Source organism: Mytilus trossulus, chromosome 4, assembly GCF_036588685.1.
Source record: "Mytilus trossulus isolate FHL-02 chromosome 4, PNRI_Mtr1.1.1.hap1, whole genome shotgun sequence".
Lineage (NCBI taxonomy): Eukaryota > Metazoa > Mollusca > Bivalvia > Mytilida > Mytilidae > Mytilus > Mytilus trossulus.
Genome location: NC_086376.1, coordinates 73,774,314 through 73,788,633, shown reverse-complemented (window position 1 = coordinate 73,788,633; position 14,320 = coordinate 73,774,314). Strand labels below are relative to the sequence as shown.

At 31.6% G+C, this 14,320-nt stretch overlaps 2 protein-coding genes across 2 annotated transcripts in view; both read right to left on the bottom strand.

Annotated features, from left to right (window-relative positions):
- LOC134715943 (neurofilament medium polypeptide-like) overlaps positions 1 to 14,320 on the bottom strand; it is a 113,269-nt gene that overhangs the window by 87,312 nt on the left and 11,637 nt on the right. The window lies entirely within an intron of this gene.
- LOC134714172 (uncharacterized) lies at positions 1,491 to 3,954 on the bottom strand. The gene is made up of 5 exons (XM_063575412.1): positions 3,725 to 3,954; positions 3,363 to 3,434; positions 2,832 to 3,074; positions 2,310 to 2,405; positions 1,491 to 1,612 (listed from the first exon to the last, which is right to left on the bottom strand). The coding sequence occupies exons 1-5, from the start codon at positions 3,867 to 3,869 to the stop codon at positions 1,605 to 1,607; spliced, it is 564 nt and encodes a 187-aa protein (XP_063431482.1). The 5' UTR covers positions 3,870 to 3,954; the 3' UTR covers positions 1,491 to 1,604.

The following is a 14,320-nucleotide window of genomic DNA, read 5'->3' as shown; positions in this document are numbered from 1 at the left end:
TAGTCGGTCTAAACCTCAGAAATTCTTGTAAGGTTTGCATTCAGAGATTAAAAGCTTTATGGATCTATTTATACTTTTATAACTTCTTCAACTGAAACAAAAAGATGATTAAATGTATTTTAAAATATACTTTACAAGTTCGACCGTAAAATTTTTCCTGTTTCAAGTTCCCCATAACAGCAGAAAGTCCTTTCCTTTCTTAAATTAATTACTCTTACCACTATTTTCTGGAAAACTGCAATAATTACACAGGAAACTGTTAGGAGGAGGGGTTATTCTGAATAGTTTCGGATTTTTTCTTCTTCATGTTTATTCGATATTAACGTTAATAGCAGTATTGAATAACTTTCCCAAATCGCAATTAAGGCTCCTTGGTATGAATATCGTTTTGTGTCGGAAAAAATATGTATTGTTAAAGAAAATTCAGTGGAGTATTGAACTGATCACCAACTTTTTGTAAACGCTCCTTGTTTAACAAACGTTAACGTTTTACTTTTCACAAAAGCGAGGTTTGGTAGCCACAAAACCAGGTTCAACCGACTATTTGTTTTCTTAATATGTCCTGTACAAAGTCAGGAATATGGCAGGTGTTATCTAATGGTTCGTTTCTATGTATGATGCATTGCAGTTTGTTTTTTGTTGCACTTCGGTGTTTCTGTTGTTTCTTTGTTCCAAGTTTCCTCTTATAGTTTGTGTGTTTCTCTTTGTTTTAATAAGTAACCAAAACTTGACTAGTGAACAGCGATATACTACTGTTGCTTTATTTATAAAAGTTTCTCGTCATTTTCCATGTGTGCATTTATTATAAATGATATGAATGTGGCAAAGAAATTTGAATTTACCACTCTTTTTCTGGCCTTTAATGTTACTTCTTCGTTATATTGTGTTTTTTCTTTTATGTCACAAAAACAATGTGTTTATATGGGTGTCATCGTGGTTTTCCAACAATGAAATATAACTATTTTGTATAGGGAAAATCTTGTTTTTTCCGAAGCTTATCAAAAATTTCACTTTAGCACATTTATATTATGTGCCCACGATTAACGCTTTTACAACCCTATATAATTAATAAAAAAAAAAAGCAGACAGTTCTTATGCCACAAACTTACTGTTACGAGTTATACCAAATGTTTTTCTGTTTTGTCCTGTGCATTGTTGGTTTGCTCCCACGAGGAGCACGTGCTGTCTTTTTTTTTGGAATGTTCTCAACGGATTCTTATGAAACATACTAAATGACCAGCTTCAACATTTTTTTCGACGCTATCAATCAATTTTTTTCTACAAAATTTGACATTATAATTTGGTATGGGGAAATCTGGATTTGGATTTAGAAAAACAATTTTTTCATCTGCTTGACCACATTATATTTTTCCCAGGAAATTGGGAACAGAATATATTAAGGACCCCCCACCTTTTTTTTTTTATTAAATTGTCGTAGCCTTATTTATATTCAAAACACAATAAGTCAGTGAAGATTAACAACTCGCAAATTAAAATTTATTTGAAAACAAAAATAACTTACAAAAACAAAACAAACAAAAAGAGTTCATAATCAATCATATCGTCAAAGCCGCATATTTCTATCAAAGCTGTCACCATATTTACTATTTTCCTGAAACGAAAATAAAAATTCCAATTTAATTTCTTTGATATCCTACGTAAATGCGTCCTGTCGATACCTCTATTTTGGTATTGAACAGAACAAATTCAGTAATTGCGAATACTCTCAAATCTTTACTTTGTGGGGTGTTTATTTGGTGTTTAGTTTCGTATGATGACGTAATTCTTTTTTGTAATTAGTTGCTTGTTCTTTCACTGTTCGGTATCACGTACGACAACGGCATGACGAAACAAAGAAAAATTCTAAAAGACTACAACAAAACTTAAAAAACTAAAGAATGAGCAAAAATTACCGAACCAAAAACCGAGGGTAATCTCAGGTGCTCTGGAAGGGAAAGCATATCTTGTTCCACATGTAGCATCCATCGTTTTGCTTAAAAGTATGCATTAGTACAATAGCATACTTCGACGGCTTATCTACACTACGAGACACTTATATTGCTTTTTGAAGTAATATCAACTTTACAGCATAGTATAAATGAGTATTGGCAAAATGTGTACGACTCCAATCTTAATAGACTCAGTTAATAGTTTTGATACCGAAGGTCGGTAACTTTCTCTGGGTACTCGGGCTTCAGCCACTACTGACTGACTGCCAGAATGTAGCTTGTTGTGTATTAGTAGTAGCTTTAAACACCTAGGAGCAATCAAGATTAAGATATATGCAAGTTATTTCAAACGAAACTCACCGAAATAACTCTCCAGCAGTTGCACATCTCCTACTATGGACTTCAGGATACCTTCATCTTCAACCATATATCCTTCCACTTCATTTATTGCTGCGTCTGTGAAAAATATTTATGAATATAGTTATAGAACCCACTGGTTTACTTTTACAAATTGTGACTTGGATGGAGAGTTGTCTCATTGGCACTGATCATTATATTCTTATTTCTAACTAAGATTTTAGTACCCACAACTCTTTCTGTCATTAAAGCTCAACGGTTTTTTTTATGTATATAAAATTAAATAATAAACGTGCAACGATCATTAGAACACACATAAAAAAGAAGCTTAATGTATTGATCTTTAAAATATATATAAATAGATATAAGATTTTTTTTTAAAACATGTTCATATCATATTTTCAAGACGAAACCAATGCTTACACAGATCTACACAGATCTACAGACAAATGCGCTTAAATCAATTTTGATTGACGTCACGTGTTGTAAGAAAAATTAAACAATAAAAAAAAGAATATAACATACCAAAACGTCCCCGAATTTCAGCCAACTGGACTTTTAATTTCTCACTATTGGCCTTTACGTTCAAATTTATGTCTAGTAAGCTGAAAGTTGTGTACTGATTGGACCAACTGTCTTTGAGATAGTCTACATCGTCTTTAATGAGTTCTAGATCCCCCTTTCCAGGAATAATTTCTTCAATCTTTTTGAATCTCTTCTCCATAGCCTTCGACTTTCTTTTCATTCCTTTAATTAGGCATTCTGTGTCTGGAAGTAAAAGTTAAAGATGTATATAGCGTTACTGTAGTAGAATAGAAATTTCTTTATTGGAGTTGGAAAAACAAATCTAAAATATTGTTTTCACATTAAGAAATATCAAACTATTTGTTCCTTATACGATTGAAATAAAGGTATATATTTTCCATGAGGTTCATCTGTTACGAGTAATATTAAACAAAACGTTGATGCCGATAATGAGGGAATGGATGGGGCTCCTTCATTTCTCTAAATATATATGGATTATATTCACTAAAATTAACAAGTATAATTTATTACCTGAGTAAAAGTTTGAAACATCAGACATTTCTTCATCACCTTCAATACATTGGCCGAAAACTGTTTTCATTTCTGAAAAATGATTACGTGAAATTGTAAGAAAACAATATCAAGCAATCAATTCAAAGTTGCTAGATAATTTTTAAAACGTGCAAATCATTTTTATGGTTATTTGTGTTTGTTTGGATAGTTCATCTTATTTGCAATCTCCTTATGTTTTATATATAGAAGTTTGTCAGTATCTGCTTTCATTTACATTAGAAACTGTCATTGTGTTTTCCAAAAAGAGTATAGGGAGCAAAAACATGGTTGTTTTAACCGTGCCCCCTCTTGTCTCCACCTTCTATGCTAGAGTACTTTACCTTTAATTTCTCTCTTGAGTAGTTTGTGTTGATAGACCGCTGCAAGGAATAATGCAACAATCAGAACACTCATCATGATCTCCTGACAAGTATAAGGGCATCCAAAAGTCATATTCTGAAGAAGAAAAAAAGGTCTTTCATTCATCAGCACAAATATAAAAGAACAGTTAAATCGCTTACATCCGGGTATCTTTGTGGGAATGGTTATAATAGTGAACCGATCTAAAATATATGGTAAGCTTAAAATAAATTGTGACAATAAGCTCTAAAAATGAAATTGCGACACCTCAAAATGTTTAAAAAAGCCAATATAATACTTCAATGTTATGGTGTGAACCCTTACCTCGTAATCTATAAATTCTAGGTCAGCGGGATCGAAGGTAAATACTGGTTCCATGCTGAAACAACAAAAAAAGACGGATTAGCCATATAACAAACTGAAATTATTGCTTGTATATACATATTTACATGTATATATTTTATCTAAATCTAAATAAAAATGAAAGCTATATGTACAAAATACAGTTACTTTACTGATTATGTAACTGTAGGCGGTCGGGCTCAGATGCTTTCACTGAATTGTGTGGTACTAAAAATTTTACCGAGTTTTGTTTAGGCAGCAACCATTTGATTTTCGGAAGGGGGTGGGGTGGGGTCTATGGATTTTTTTGGGAAAAAGTTTGTTTACAGTTTTGGGAGAAAAAAATAATTTGTTGTTGATTTCGCCAAAGTCGAAAAAAAAGTTTGTCCAGAAAAAAATCCATAGCCCCCCCCGAATATCAAATGGTTGCTGCCTCAGTATCAAACAACAGACAGGTACATTGATGGCTACACAGGCTCGATTAGAACCCCTTCGTATCTCTTGCCTACTATTATAAATTTACAAAATAGTACATATTATATATTATGAATTATTTTATCTTAAAACCATGAATTATTTATCGTTCTTCAATAGAAATTCATAACGGTAACAGTAAAAATGGTATTTCGGGATTTGCACAATATAACAAGTATTCTTTATTTGCAAAAACAGACAAAAAAACAATTTTGTTTATGGCAAATACAGTAACAAAACAAACATGATTAAACATAATGAAAACTCGAGAATATTATAAAAAATATGATAAAGTTATTGTTCTCCTTTCCTCAGTTCTAATGACTCTTTAATGGAAGAAACAACCGCTTTTACAATTCAATTGAATTCAATATTTTATTTAAGTCTCATATTTCAATAATATATAATACAATATTACATGAATTATAAATTACATCATTTGATGTTGATGGAGTATAATAACGGGTTTATCAGTAACATTAAGTGTATCAAAATTTACATATTAATATAAACACTAATGTTTTGCCCAGTTAACGTCTTTGTTACCGCTAGTCTGGTACAGATGGGTTTTTTTATATGGAATTAAGACCGTGATAATGCATGGTTACAATATATTAAGTAATTCACTTTTTGGTTAAACTGTTTGAATTATCAAAGACGCTTTGGATAGGGGTTAGAGAAAGGAGAATAATGCACAAAGACTAAAATTGTAAATAATAGAGAAAAGTAGGTCACAAACATAAAGAATAGAGAAAAATGGGATACTAAGTGAAATTATAAAGAATAGAGAAAAATGATATACTAAATAAAATTATAAAGAATATATTCAATAGAGAAAAATGGAATATTAAATAGAATTATAAAGAATAGAGAAAAATGGGATTCTAAATAAAATAATAAAGAATATAGAAAAATGAGATACTAAATAAAATTATAAAGAATAAAGAAAAATGAGATACTTAAAATACAAAATTATAAAGAATATATTCAATAGAGAAAAGTGACTGACTAAAAATACAGAATGCAGTTGCAAGTATTTGATGAATACAAACAAACACGACCAGTTCAGTAGAGTCTTAATAGTGTTAAGGCTTACCTAATTTTATCTTCTGGATTATTAGCAGACTGTAGAACCATAACTGCTACCAGTGATGTCAACCATACAAACACAGCCATGGCGAATGTTGATGATACAGGTGTAACTTTTAACACGATATAAGCAAACTAACAACACAAATAAGACAATATAAAACACACGCTTCAGGTTGTCGCGCTGTTGCGGTTGTTAATGAGGTTCACGTAACGTCACAGTGACTTTTACTTTATGACCGTTACATGCACAGTGACGTCAGGCAGTCTTTTCCGTCAAACTTCATGGTATGCGATCGAATAAGGCATTGTTAGAGGGGTCTACCTTTATTTATGAATACAAATAGCTGCAAACATCGGTGTACTGAAGTGCGTTTTTTTTCTGGTTTTTTTTTCACGAAACAAGAACGATAACTGTAAAATGCAGTTAATATTCAACAATTTTATGGAGTATTGTTTATGACAGTGACAAAAAAGAACATGTGGTATGATTGCCAATGCGACAACTCCGCCACGAAATCTCTACAAGAGACAAAATGACACAGAAATTAACAACTATCACCGTACGCAGTGGCAGATCCGGGGAGGTCCGGGGCTTGGAACCCCCCTTTTTGGGGCCGATCAATGCATTTGGATGGGAGCATATAGTTGGACCCCCCCCCCCCCTTTTTTTTAAACTGGCTGGATCCGCTCTTGGAACCAATAATGCCGTACGATATTGACACAAGAAATAATTTTAAATATTTTAACTTTTATTGACTAGCCTAGATTAATAAAACACTGTGGACTTGTTCATTTGATCCCTCTTAAGTTCTCCTTATTGTCACTTTTTATTCAGTGGCAGTTCCATCATCATTCTACGTTTCACAATATTTAACGCCCACTTAGTGTTCGTTTTCAATCAATCTAAATGAGGCAGTAACAACGGTATAAACCATTCACAATGCATGTAATCTTGAATAATTCACTCCATTGATATTAAAATCAATTATTTTCCTTGTGACAACTTCTAAATAGTCCAAAACCAGGGATTTGAACTGATTCGACATTTGTAAATAGAAATAAACTATTAAGCTTTTACAAATTTTAATTAAATAATGAAACGCATTTGACACAGTTCGACACCAGATAGACTACCGTCGTTGTACAGTAATGGATTTTAATATCTAAAAATGCATGTACTATTATTGACATGAATTATCATTGATAAATCAACTGCTTACAAAACTTATAGTTGTCGTTGTATTAGTGATTTTCTGCCCAATGAATACATTGAAAACCTTGCATGTATTTAGCGATTATTTTTTTTCGGAACTACACGTATATCCTCGATGCTCTTATGATATCTAATGGTTCGTTTCTATGTATGATGCATTGCAGTTTGTTTGGTTTTTTTTGCACTTCGGTGTTTCTGTTGTTTCTTTGTTCCAAGGTTCCTCTTATAGTTGGTGTCTTTCTCTTTGTTTTAATAAGTAACCCGAACTTGAAAAGTGAACAGCGGTATACTACTGTTGCTTTATTTATAAAAGTTTCTCGTCATTTTCCATGTGTGCGTTTATTATAACTTTAATGTTACTTCTTCGTTACATTGTGTTTTTTTTAATTTTATATCACAAAAACAATGAGTTTATATGGGTGTCATCATGGTTTTCCAACATTGAAATATAACTATTTTGTAGGAAAATCTAGTTTTTTTCCGAAGCTTATCAAAAATTTCACCTAAGCACATTTGTACAATGTGCCCACGATTAACGCTTTTATAACCCTATATAATTAATAAAATAAGCAGTCAGTTCTGACTTATGCCACAAACAAACGGCTGTTACGAGCTATACCAAATGTTTCGTTGTTTTGTCCTGTGCATTGTTGTTTCGTTGCCACGAGTAGCACATGGTGTCTTGAAAGTTCCATTTATTCGAGAGAAAAAAAATCATTTTTTGAAATGTCTTCAAAGGTACGGATTCTTATGAAACATGCTAATTGACAAAAACAAGTATTTTAATTATTATTATTATTAAGTGTATATTGCAGTCATACAATCTGTTTCATGTATTAAACAGACCGAACACCCTTCTTTATTATCGAACCAATAATGCCGTACGATATTGACACCAAAGAAATAATTTTAAATATTTTAACTTTTATTGACTAGCCTAGATTAATAAAACACTGTGGACTTGTTCATTTGATCCCTGTTAAGTTCCTATTATTGTCACTTTTTATTGCAGTTCCATCATTATTGTACGTTTCACAGTATTCAACGCCCACTTAGTGTTCGTTTTTAATCAATCTGAATGAGGCAGTAACAACGGTATAAACCATTCACAATGCATGTAATCTTGAATAATTCACTCTATTGGTATTAAAATCAATTATTTTCCTTGTGACAACTTCTAAATAGTCCAAAACCAGGGATCTGAAAAGATTCGACATTAATAAATATAATAAACTATTGAGCTTTTACAAAATTTGATTAAATAATGAAATGCATTTGACACAGTTCGACACCAGAGAGACTACCGTTGTTGTATACAGTAATGGATTTTAATCTTAAACTTAAATACATGTACTTTCATTGACATGGATTATCATTGATATAAATCAACTGCTTACAAAACTAATAATTGTCGACATATTAGGGATTTTCTGCCCAAGGAATGCATTGAAAACCATATATATTAGACATACTGTTCCCAGGGTGTATTTAGCAACAACAAAAATTCGGAATTACAGATCCTCAATGCTTTTGCTTACAAGATTTTAATATAAAAATAAGGAGACGTGGTATGATTACCAATGAGTCAACTAAACATGCACCAAATTTGAAATAAAGTGGATGTAAATAATTATCGAGAAACTTATAGGTAACCGTAGCGCCTTCAACAATGAGAAACACCCATATAGTATGGTTGGCTTTAGCAGGCATGAAAAGCTCTTACTTTGTTTATAAGTTTGAAAACAAATTTAATTGTTTGCCTAAAAGATAAGACTGTTCAACCTCCAGTGTTTAACATGGTATCTTTATATAGTTAGATCTATTTCTAGATGATTCTATTTAGTAAATAATATGTGTAAAAGATTGTAAAAATAAATTCAAACTGTATGAATTATTTAAAATAAAAGGATATGATGATTTTGATTTTACCATTTAACACATGCATATCCTAAATTAAATCCTATTAAATTTCATCAGATACTATATAACGAGAAAGAAACAAAAATATCCAATACACTATCAAATATTTGTTTTGTCCTTAAATATTGCCATTAACTTAGGTTCATCGTTAATTTAAACAAACAAACTTCGGTTAACCAGATAATAAGTACTTTTTATGAGAGTAATGTACTGGTTTATGGTATCAAAAGTCACCTTGGCTTGGCCTCGTTTTACACATAAGTATAAGAATGTGCTTAGGCCACACCAATTTGATTCCTTGTTCGACGGACCCGCCCGCACCTATTTTTTTCAAAACAGATTTTTTTTATTTTTATTATATTCCCGCTTCCCGCATCCGGAAATGAAATCATGTCCATATCCCGCACCGTTTTTTTGTAAATATTATATAAAGATCTCAACATTTTTTTTTTAAATCACAGTCTAGCCTTTATATAACGATTTTATACCTATCACCACCCCACAACACTGTAAATATCTGCAAGAATATTTGTTTCAGCATGAAACCAATTTATTCCAAGCGGTAGTGCTCCGATATAAATAGAAATACCAGTACAGAACAAAACGTTGGTTTCTTTCCCCCTAACTTATATTCCCTTTAAATAAATGTTCGTTGTTAAAATAAAGTACAAAGAACTTCTGAAGGATTTGCCTTCAACTGCAATTATAATGTATGGTTACGGTCATACCCGCTGCAGGTTTGTGCACCTGTCATTGTTGATTCACGGACCTGTCGTTCAGCAGTTATCGTTTGTTGATGTGGTTCATTGGTATTTTCCCGTTTGGAAATATAATTTAGATCGTTGGTTTTCCTGTTCGAATTGTGTACAATACTAAGTTGTGGTCTCTTATAGCTTGCTGGTTGGTCTTGATCAAAGCTCTGTTGTGTAAAAGGCCGTACTTTGACCTATGTTTGTTATTATCAGGTTGGGACCAACCCTCCTTCAGACAAGGGCCTTGAAGGGGTCATTTTACCATGTTTACTGTTGTAGAAAAGAAAATAGAAATACTAAGGATTTGTACAGTGCTACTATACAAAACCTTTGACAACTTAGAATTTTTTACTCTAAAAGAGGAGAAATACATTATATTTTAAACAACTTTTCTAAAAGAGGGATGGGTCCACTTATTTTGAATAATATTAAACTGTTAAAGTAAATGTGTTAACATGGATAAAGTCCAGGAATATTACAAAATTCTTGGACATGTTTTGACCATTAGTTCTTTGGGAAAATATAAGCCCTTTTGTACTTGAAGTGTTTTTACAAAAAAAATATATTATAACTTATTTTGACCCCTCATAAAAGGGATATTCATAACAGGGATATTCATAACATTAATATTCATAACATTAAGGGGTTGTTCTGAACTTGATTATGACTTGGAAGGAGAATTGTCTCATTGTCAGTCACACATACATAGACCAGATTTAATTATCCAATTATTTCTTGTTGAACAGGGAAAAAATACTTCATAAATTAAAGAAATGTCAAGGTACAAGTGATAAATCAAGTTTTAATATAGTCAAAACCTACTATTTTATGTTTACAAAAAAAAAATATAATCGCTCGCCTTTACTTTTTAAGGTTCGCCTCAAAAATTTGCAAATTAAATATTTTTTTATTAAAATTTTCAAATCGCTCGCTCGCCCCAATTTTTGGAGTTCAAAAATCCGTAGAACAAGAAATTAAATTGGTGTGGCCTTACATATGTTTTGTCGCACTTGTTTTCCATTTTCACAACTCCATCGATCTGCAACATATGAATAGCATATAAATTACTTACCACTCTCGTTAATCATGGGATGTTTAAATCTGTTAGTAAATCGATGCATGATGTGACACAGATATTGTTATTATATCAGTCCTTTAGGTAAGTTTTAACATTAACATTTTTATATTTGTTATCATTTTGATTAATTTGAAGTTAACAGGTGCAAAGGAATTAGATAAGGAAGGTCATACAGCAAACAGATTTAGTGTAAAATTCGTCTGACTCATCTCTAAAATCATTTTGGGTTGCATTCTTTTAGATGCATCGTATCATTTTTAGTTAAGGAATTAAGCGTGCAAAATTTTGGCTTGAATAACAGCAAGCTATACCATCTGGGTGACGTTGTGGCAACTATTGTGCTCGCTTTAACTGATTCATATTATTTTTTTATCATTGTTTATGATTGGTGAGACCATTGAATTAAAGCATACAAAGTACAGATACGAAACGCAAATCTAGCGTAAAAAAATAAGCCTGGTACCAATGATAAGTGTATTTACAGCATACAGAGGAACTCGCAGCATGTGTTTTCCCACACATCTGTTCAGCTGACAATAAGTACACGTGTGTTTACTGTGCATGCATAACTGACTGATAAATCCCATTACTCTTTTAAATTGAATTTTAAATTGAATTTAAAATCTATGATATTGATTTAGATAATAAAGAACTTGAACAATTCAAGTTTTATTGTGAAAGGGCATGTAAAGTAGAACATTCATAAGATCACATAACGTTGCATAATTACAACAAAGAGATGAATGTACATGTTGGTGTAATAATATGCTTGCCTCGGTCAATAGTGTAGTGGATCATTAATTTTTCTTACACAGTACATTAATAAATACGATAAAAGGTTACATGTATATACTATAAGTTTAAATATAATCCCTCACGCTATTTTTTTAAATCGTAAACGTTGTATATTATTCGGATTATACATATGTGTGTGTCAGCTTTTGTTAGATTTATTTGTAGTCCATTTTGACAAGAATCAAAGGGCAATCGGAAAGAATTTATAATACAAGTACTTATAAATCAAATATGCATCAACTTTGAGGTTTCAACAAAGAGTTCGAGAATCAAGGACAAGTACCTGTGACTATAATCGTCTGCTGGAGATAAGACCCGCCATGAGAATGAAACATTCGACATCAAATTGATTTACCATACTGAAAATGATTTCATTGTTAGGAACTGAAATTAAGTAGTGATTTTCGTGTGGCTGCTAAATTCATTAGCTTTAGGGAAGTTATGTTTAGAAACGTCAAACTAGCGTAAAGTCTGATGTATGTACACATCAGAAAAAGGAAATTAAATTGAACTTGTTCATCTTTACGGATTTATCGTGGGCAGAATCTGAAATAACCTATATATTTGTAAGTAATGATATGTTTATGTGATTGATGGGCTTAGTTTGAAAAATGTAGGAAAAGCTACTGTTCAAGATGTACAATTTAATGTGTTGTGCTAAAAATATCTCAGTATAAGTTATACTTCCTTCTTTTAGTTAAAGACGATAACTGTTTCCGTATAATATAATAAAATTTGTCCCCATTATTTTCACACTTAAAAATGAATTTTAATAATAGCTAGTAATGGAGGCTCAAGCATTTTCGTCAGCTGTATGCCACTGACTTTTGCTTCTGTCGTACCTAATCATGATAATACAATTTATATATTTTATGTATATTAGATTTTAAACCCCTTTGTGTATACTATAGTCATGCTAGTATCTTTAGTTTGAACCATTTTGTTTTAAATGCAAAATGATAGCTTTAAATCATTTAAAGGAGAACACTTTGGGAAATTTGAAACTATTTTAGGATAAATCAAAAAAAATGCAGGATAGCATGGTACCATGCGATGTACCATGGTGTAAACGTACATGTTTTATTAACATTTCAGAATGATTCATCAATTTGGCAATGTGAAAAAATATGTGTCGAACAAGTGAATAAGAGAAAGTCTGCACATATAACTTATAAACATCTGTTGCCAAGTCTATTGATAAATCGACTATTGATATTAGTATACACAGTATATTTTGTAAGGTCAACAAAAGACGATGGCAATCTTTCTTATCTGTCTTGATTATTAATATAAATGTACATCTGATCTGACATAACGAATCTAGGCCTATAAATCTTTGAAGATAAATCCCATTGGTGCCTTGGTAAATAACTCGATGACAATGGATCTAGAGGGAGAACCATAAATGCACTTTTTTTTTTATTGAAATACGATTATAATATTTTAACATAACTTAAGTTAAAAAAAAAACTTTTTTTTTCCCCAAAATCATGGATCTGGCAAACGATATACCTCCTATATTTCAAAGCAACGTTCCAATACAAATCATTGAGCAAAGTATGAGGGTTTAACCTTAAACATTACATTACATATTACATCTATGCTTAAAAAAAACAAATTGAATGCTTGACATATCATATGCTATCAAATATTTATCATGTCAAACAGTGTCCCACAGGAGCATTTACACTGCGCATTTAAAAGCACATTCATAATTGAATAATTGCAGAATATAAGCAACCAGCGCGATACATTATTCAGTATGATATAACCTGAATTAAGAGTCCAGCGATGCAGCTCGGGTTCACCCCGGCTCGTCATCGTTTTACGGATTACGGATTTTTTGTGTTATTAAAATTTGCTGTTACAAAATATTAGAAATTATTTTAAATGAAGGAATGTATCTCCCTCATGCAAATCTCTGATTCCTTTCACGAGTTTGGCTATACTTTTTGGACCTTTTGGATTGAAGCTCTTCATCTTTTATATAAGCTTTGGATTTCAAATATTTTGGCCACGAGCATCCCTGAAGAGACATGTATTGTCGAAATTCGCATCTGGTGCAAGAAAATTGGTACCGTTAATTTTATTATAACATGTCTTTTTTCGTTATACATAACTCAACTTGTTAAAGAGGGTTTTTTTTCATGTTAGAAGTCGGTAGCTCAACTGCAAAATACACCTAGGGACCATAGTTATGAGGCTCTCCTAGAGTCTTATACATATAATAGTAAACTTTTCTATTATATAACATCTTCATTATCTGATCTGCATGAAACACCGATGAATGGTGAGTCTAGATACAGTGTTGAAACAAGTTTTGCAAAAGTAATCCTCCTTGTATCAGAAACAGATGTATCAGAGTATTCAACAGTCAAAGTTATGCAATTGCAGTTTACAATTGATTGAGTGAAATATGGCACCATTATTTGTAAATTCTTGTATAAGACCATAGACCTGTATCGGTATATATTTTATTTGCATTTTATAATATTTTAACTGAATTAACAGTTTCTGAATACACATACATGACATATGACAAAATTACCGTAAAATTGATCACTTCATAAAATGCCATTCTATGGTCTCCTGCATAGTATATGCACCATGATTATGTGAAGAATATTGTCAATATTTAACTTTAATAGTCAAATCAATTTAAAAATTTGAAATGTTTACATTATAATGATGTAAATATGCTAAATTGGTGATGCTCATGATTGTGCACGGTGAGTCATTTAAACATTTCATATTGTATAAATTTCAATGTGCAATGATAGACTTTAAATATTTGATTATTCATTCACTGGATCATGGACTAAAAAGTAGGAAGATGTCAATTCATGTTGTTTGCATGTCTAAAACCAACGATTTTTATTTGCTCAACATCCCAGGAAAAAGCATAAAACAT

Bases quoted from the DNA above. Each gene is read 5' to 3' on its own strand.
- LOC134714172 (XM_063575412.1), bottom strand. From the start codon at position 3,869: ATGAATGAAAGACCTTTTTTTCTTCTTCAGAATATGACTTTTGGATGC. The intron at 3,435-3,724 runs GTAAAGTACTCT...ATCATTTTTCAG, and splicing joins ACTCAAGAGAGAAATTAAAG to AAATGAAAACAGTTTTCGGC. The intron at 2,406-2,831 runs GTATGTTATATT...TATTTTTCACAG, and splicing joins TGAAATTCGGGGACGTTTTG to ACGCAGCAATAAATGAAGTG.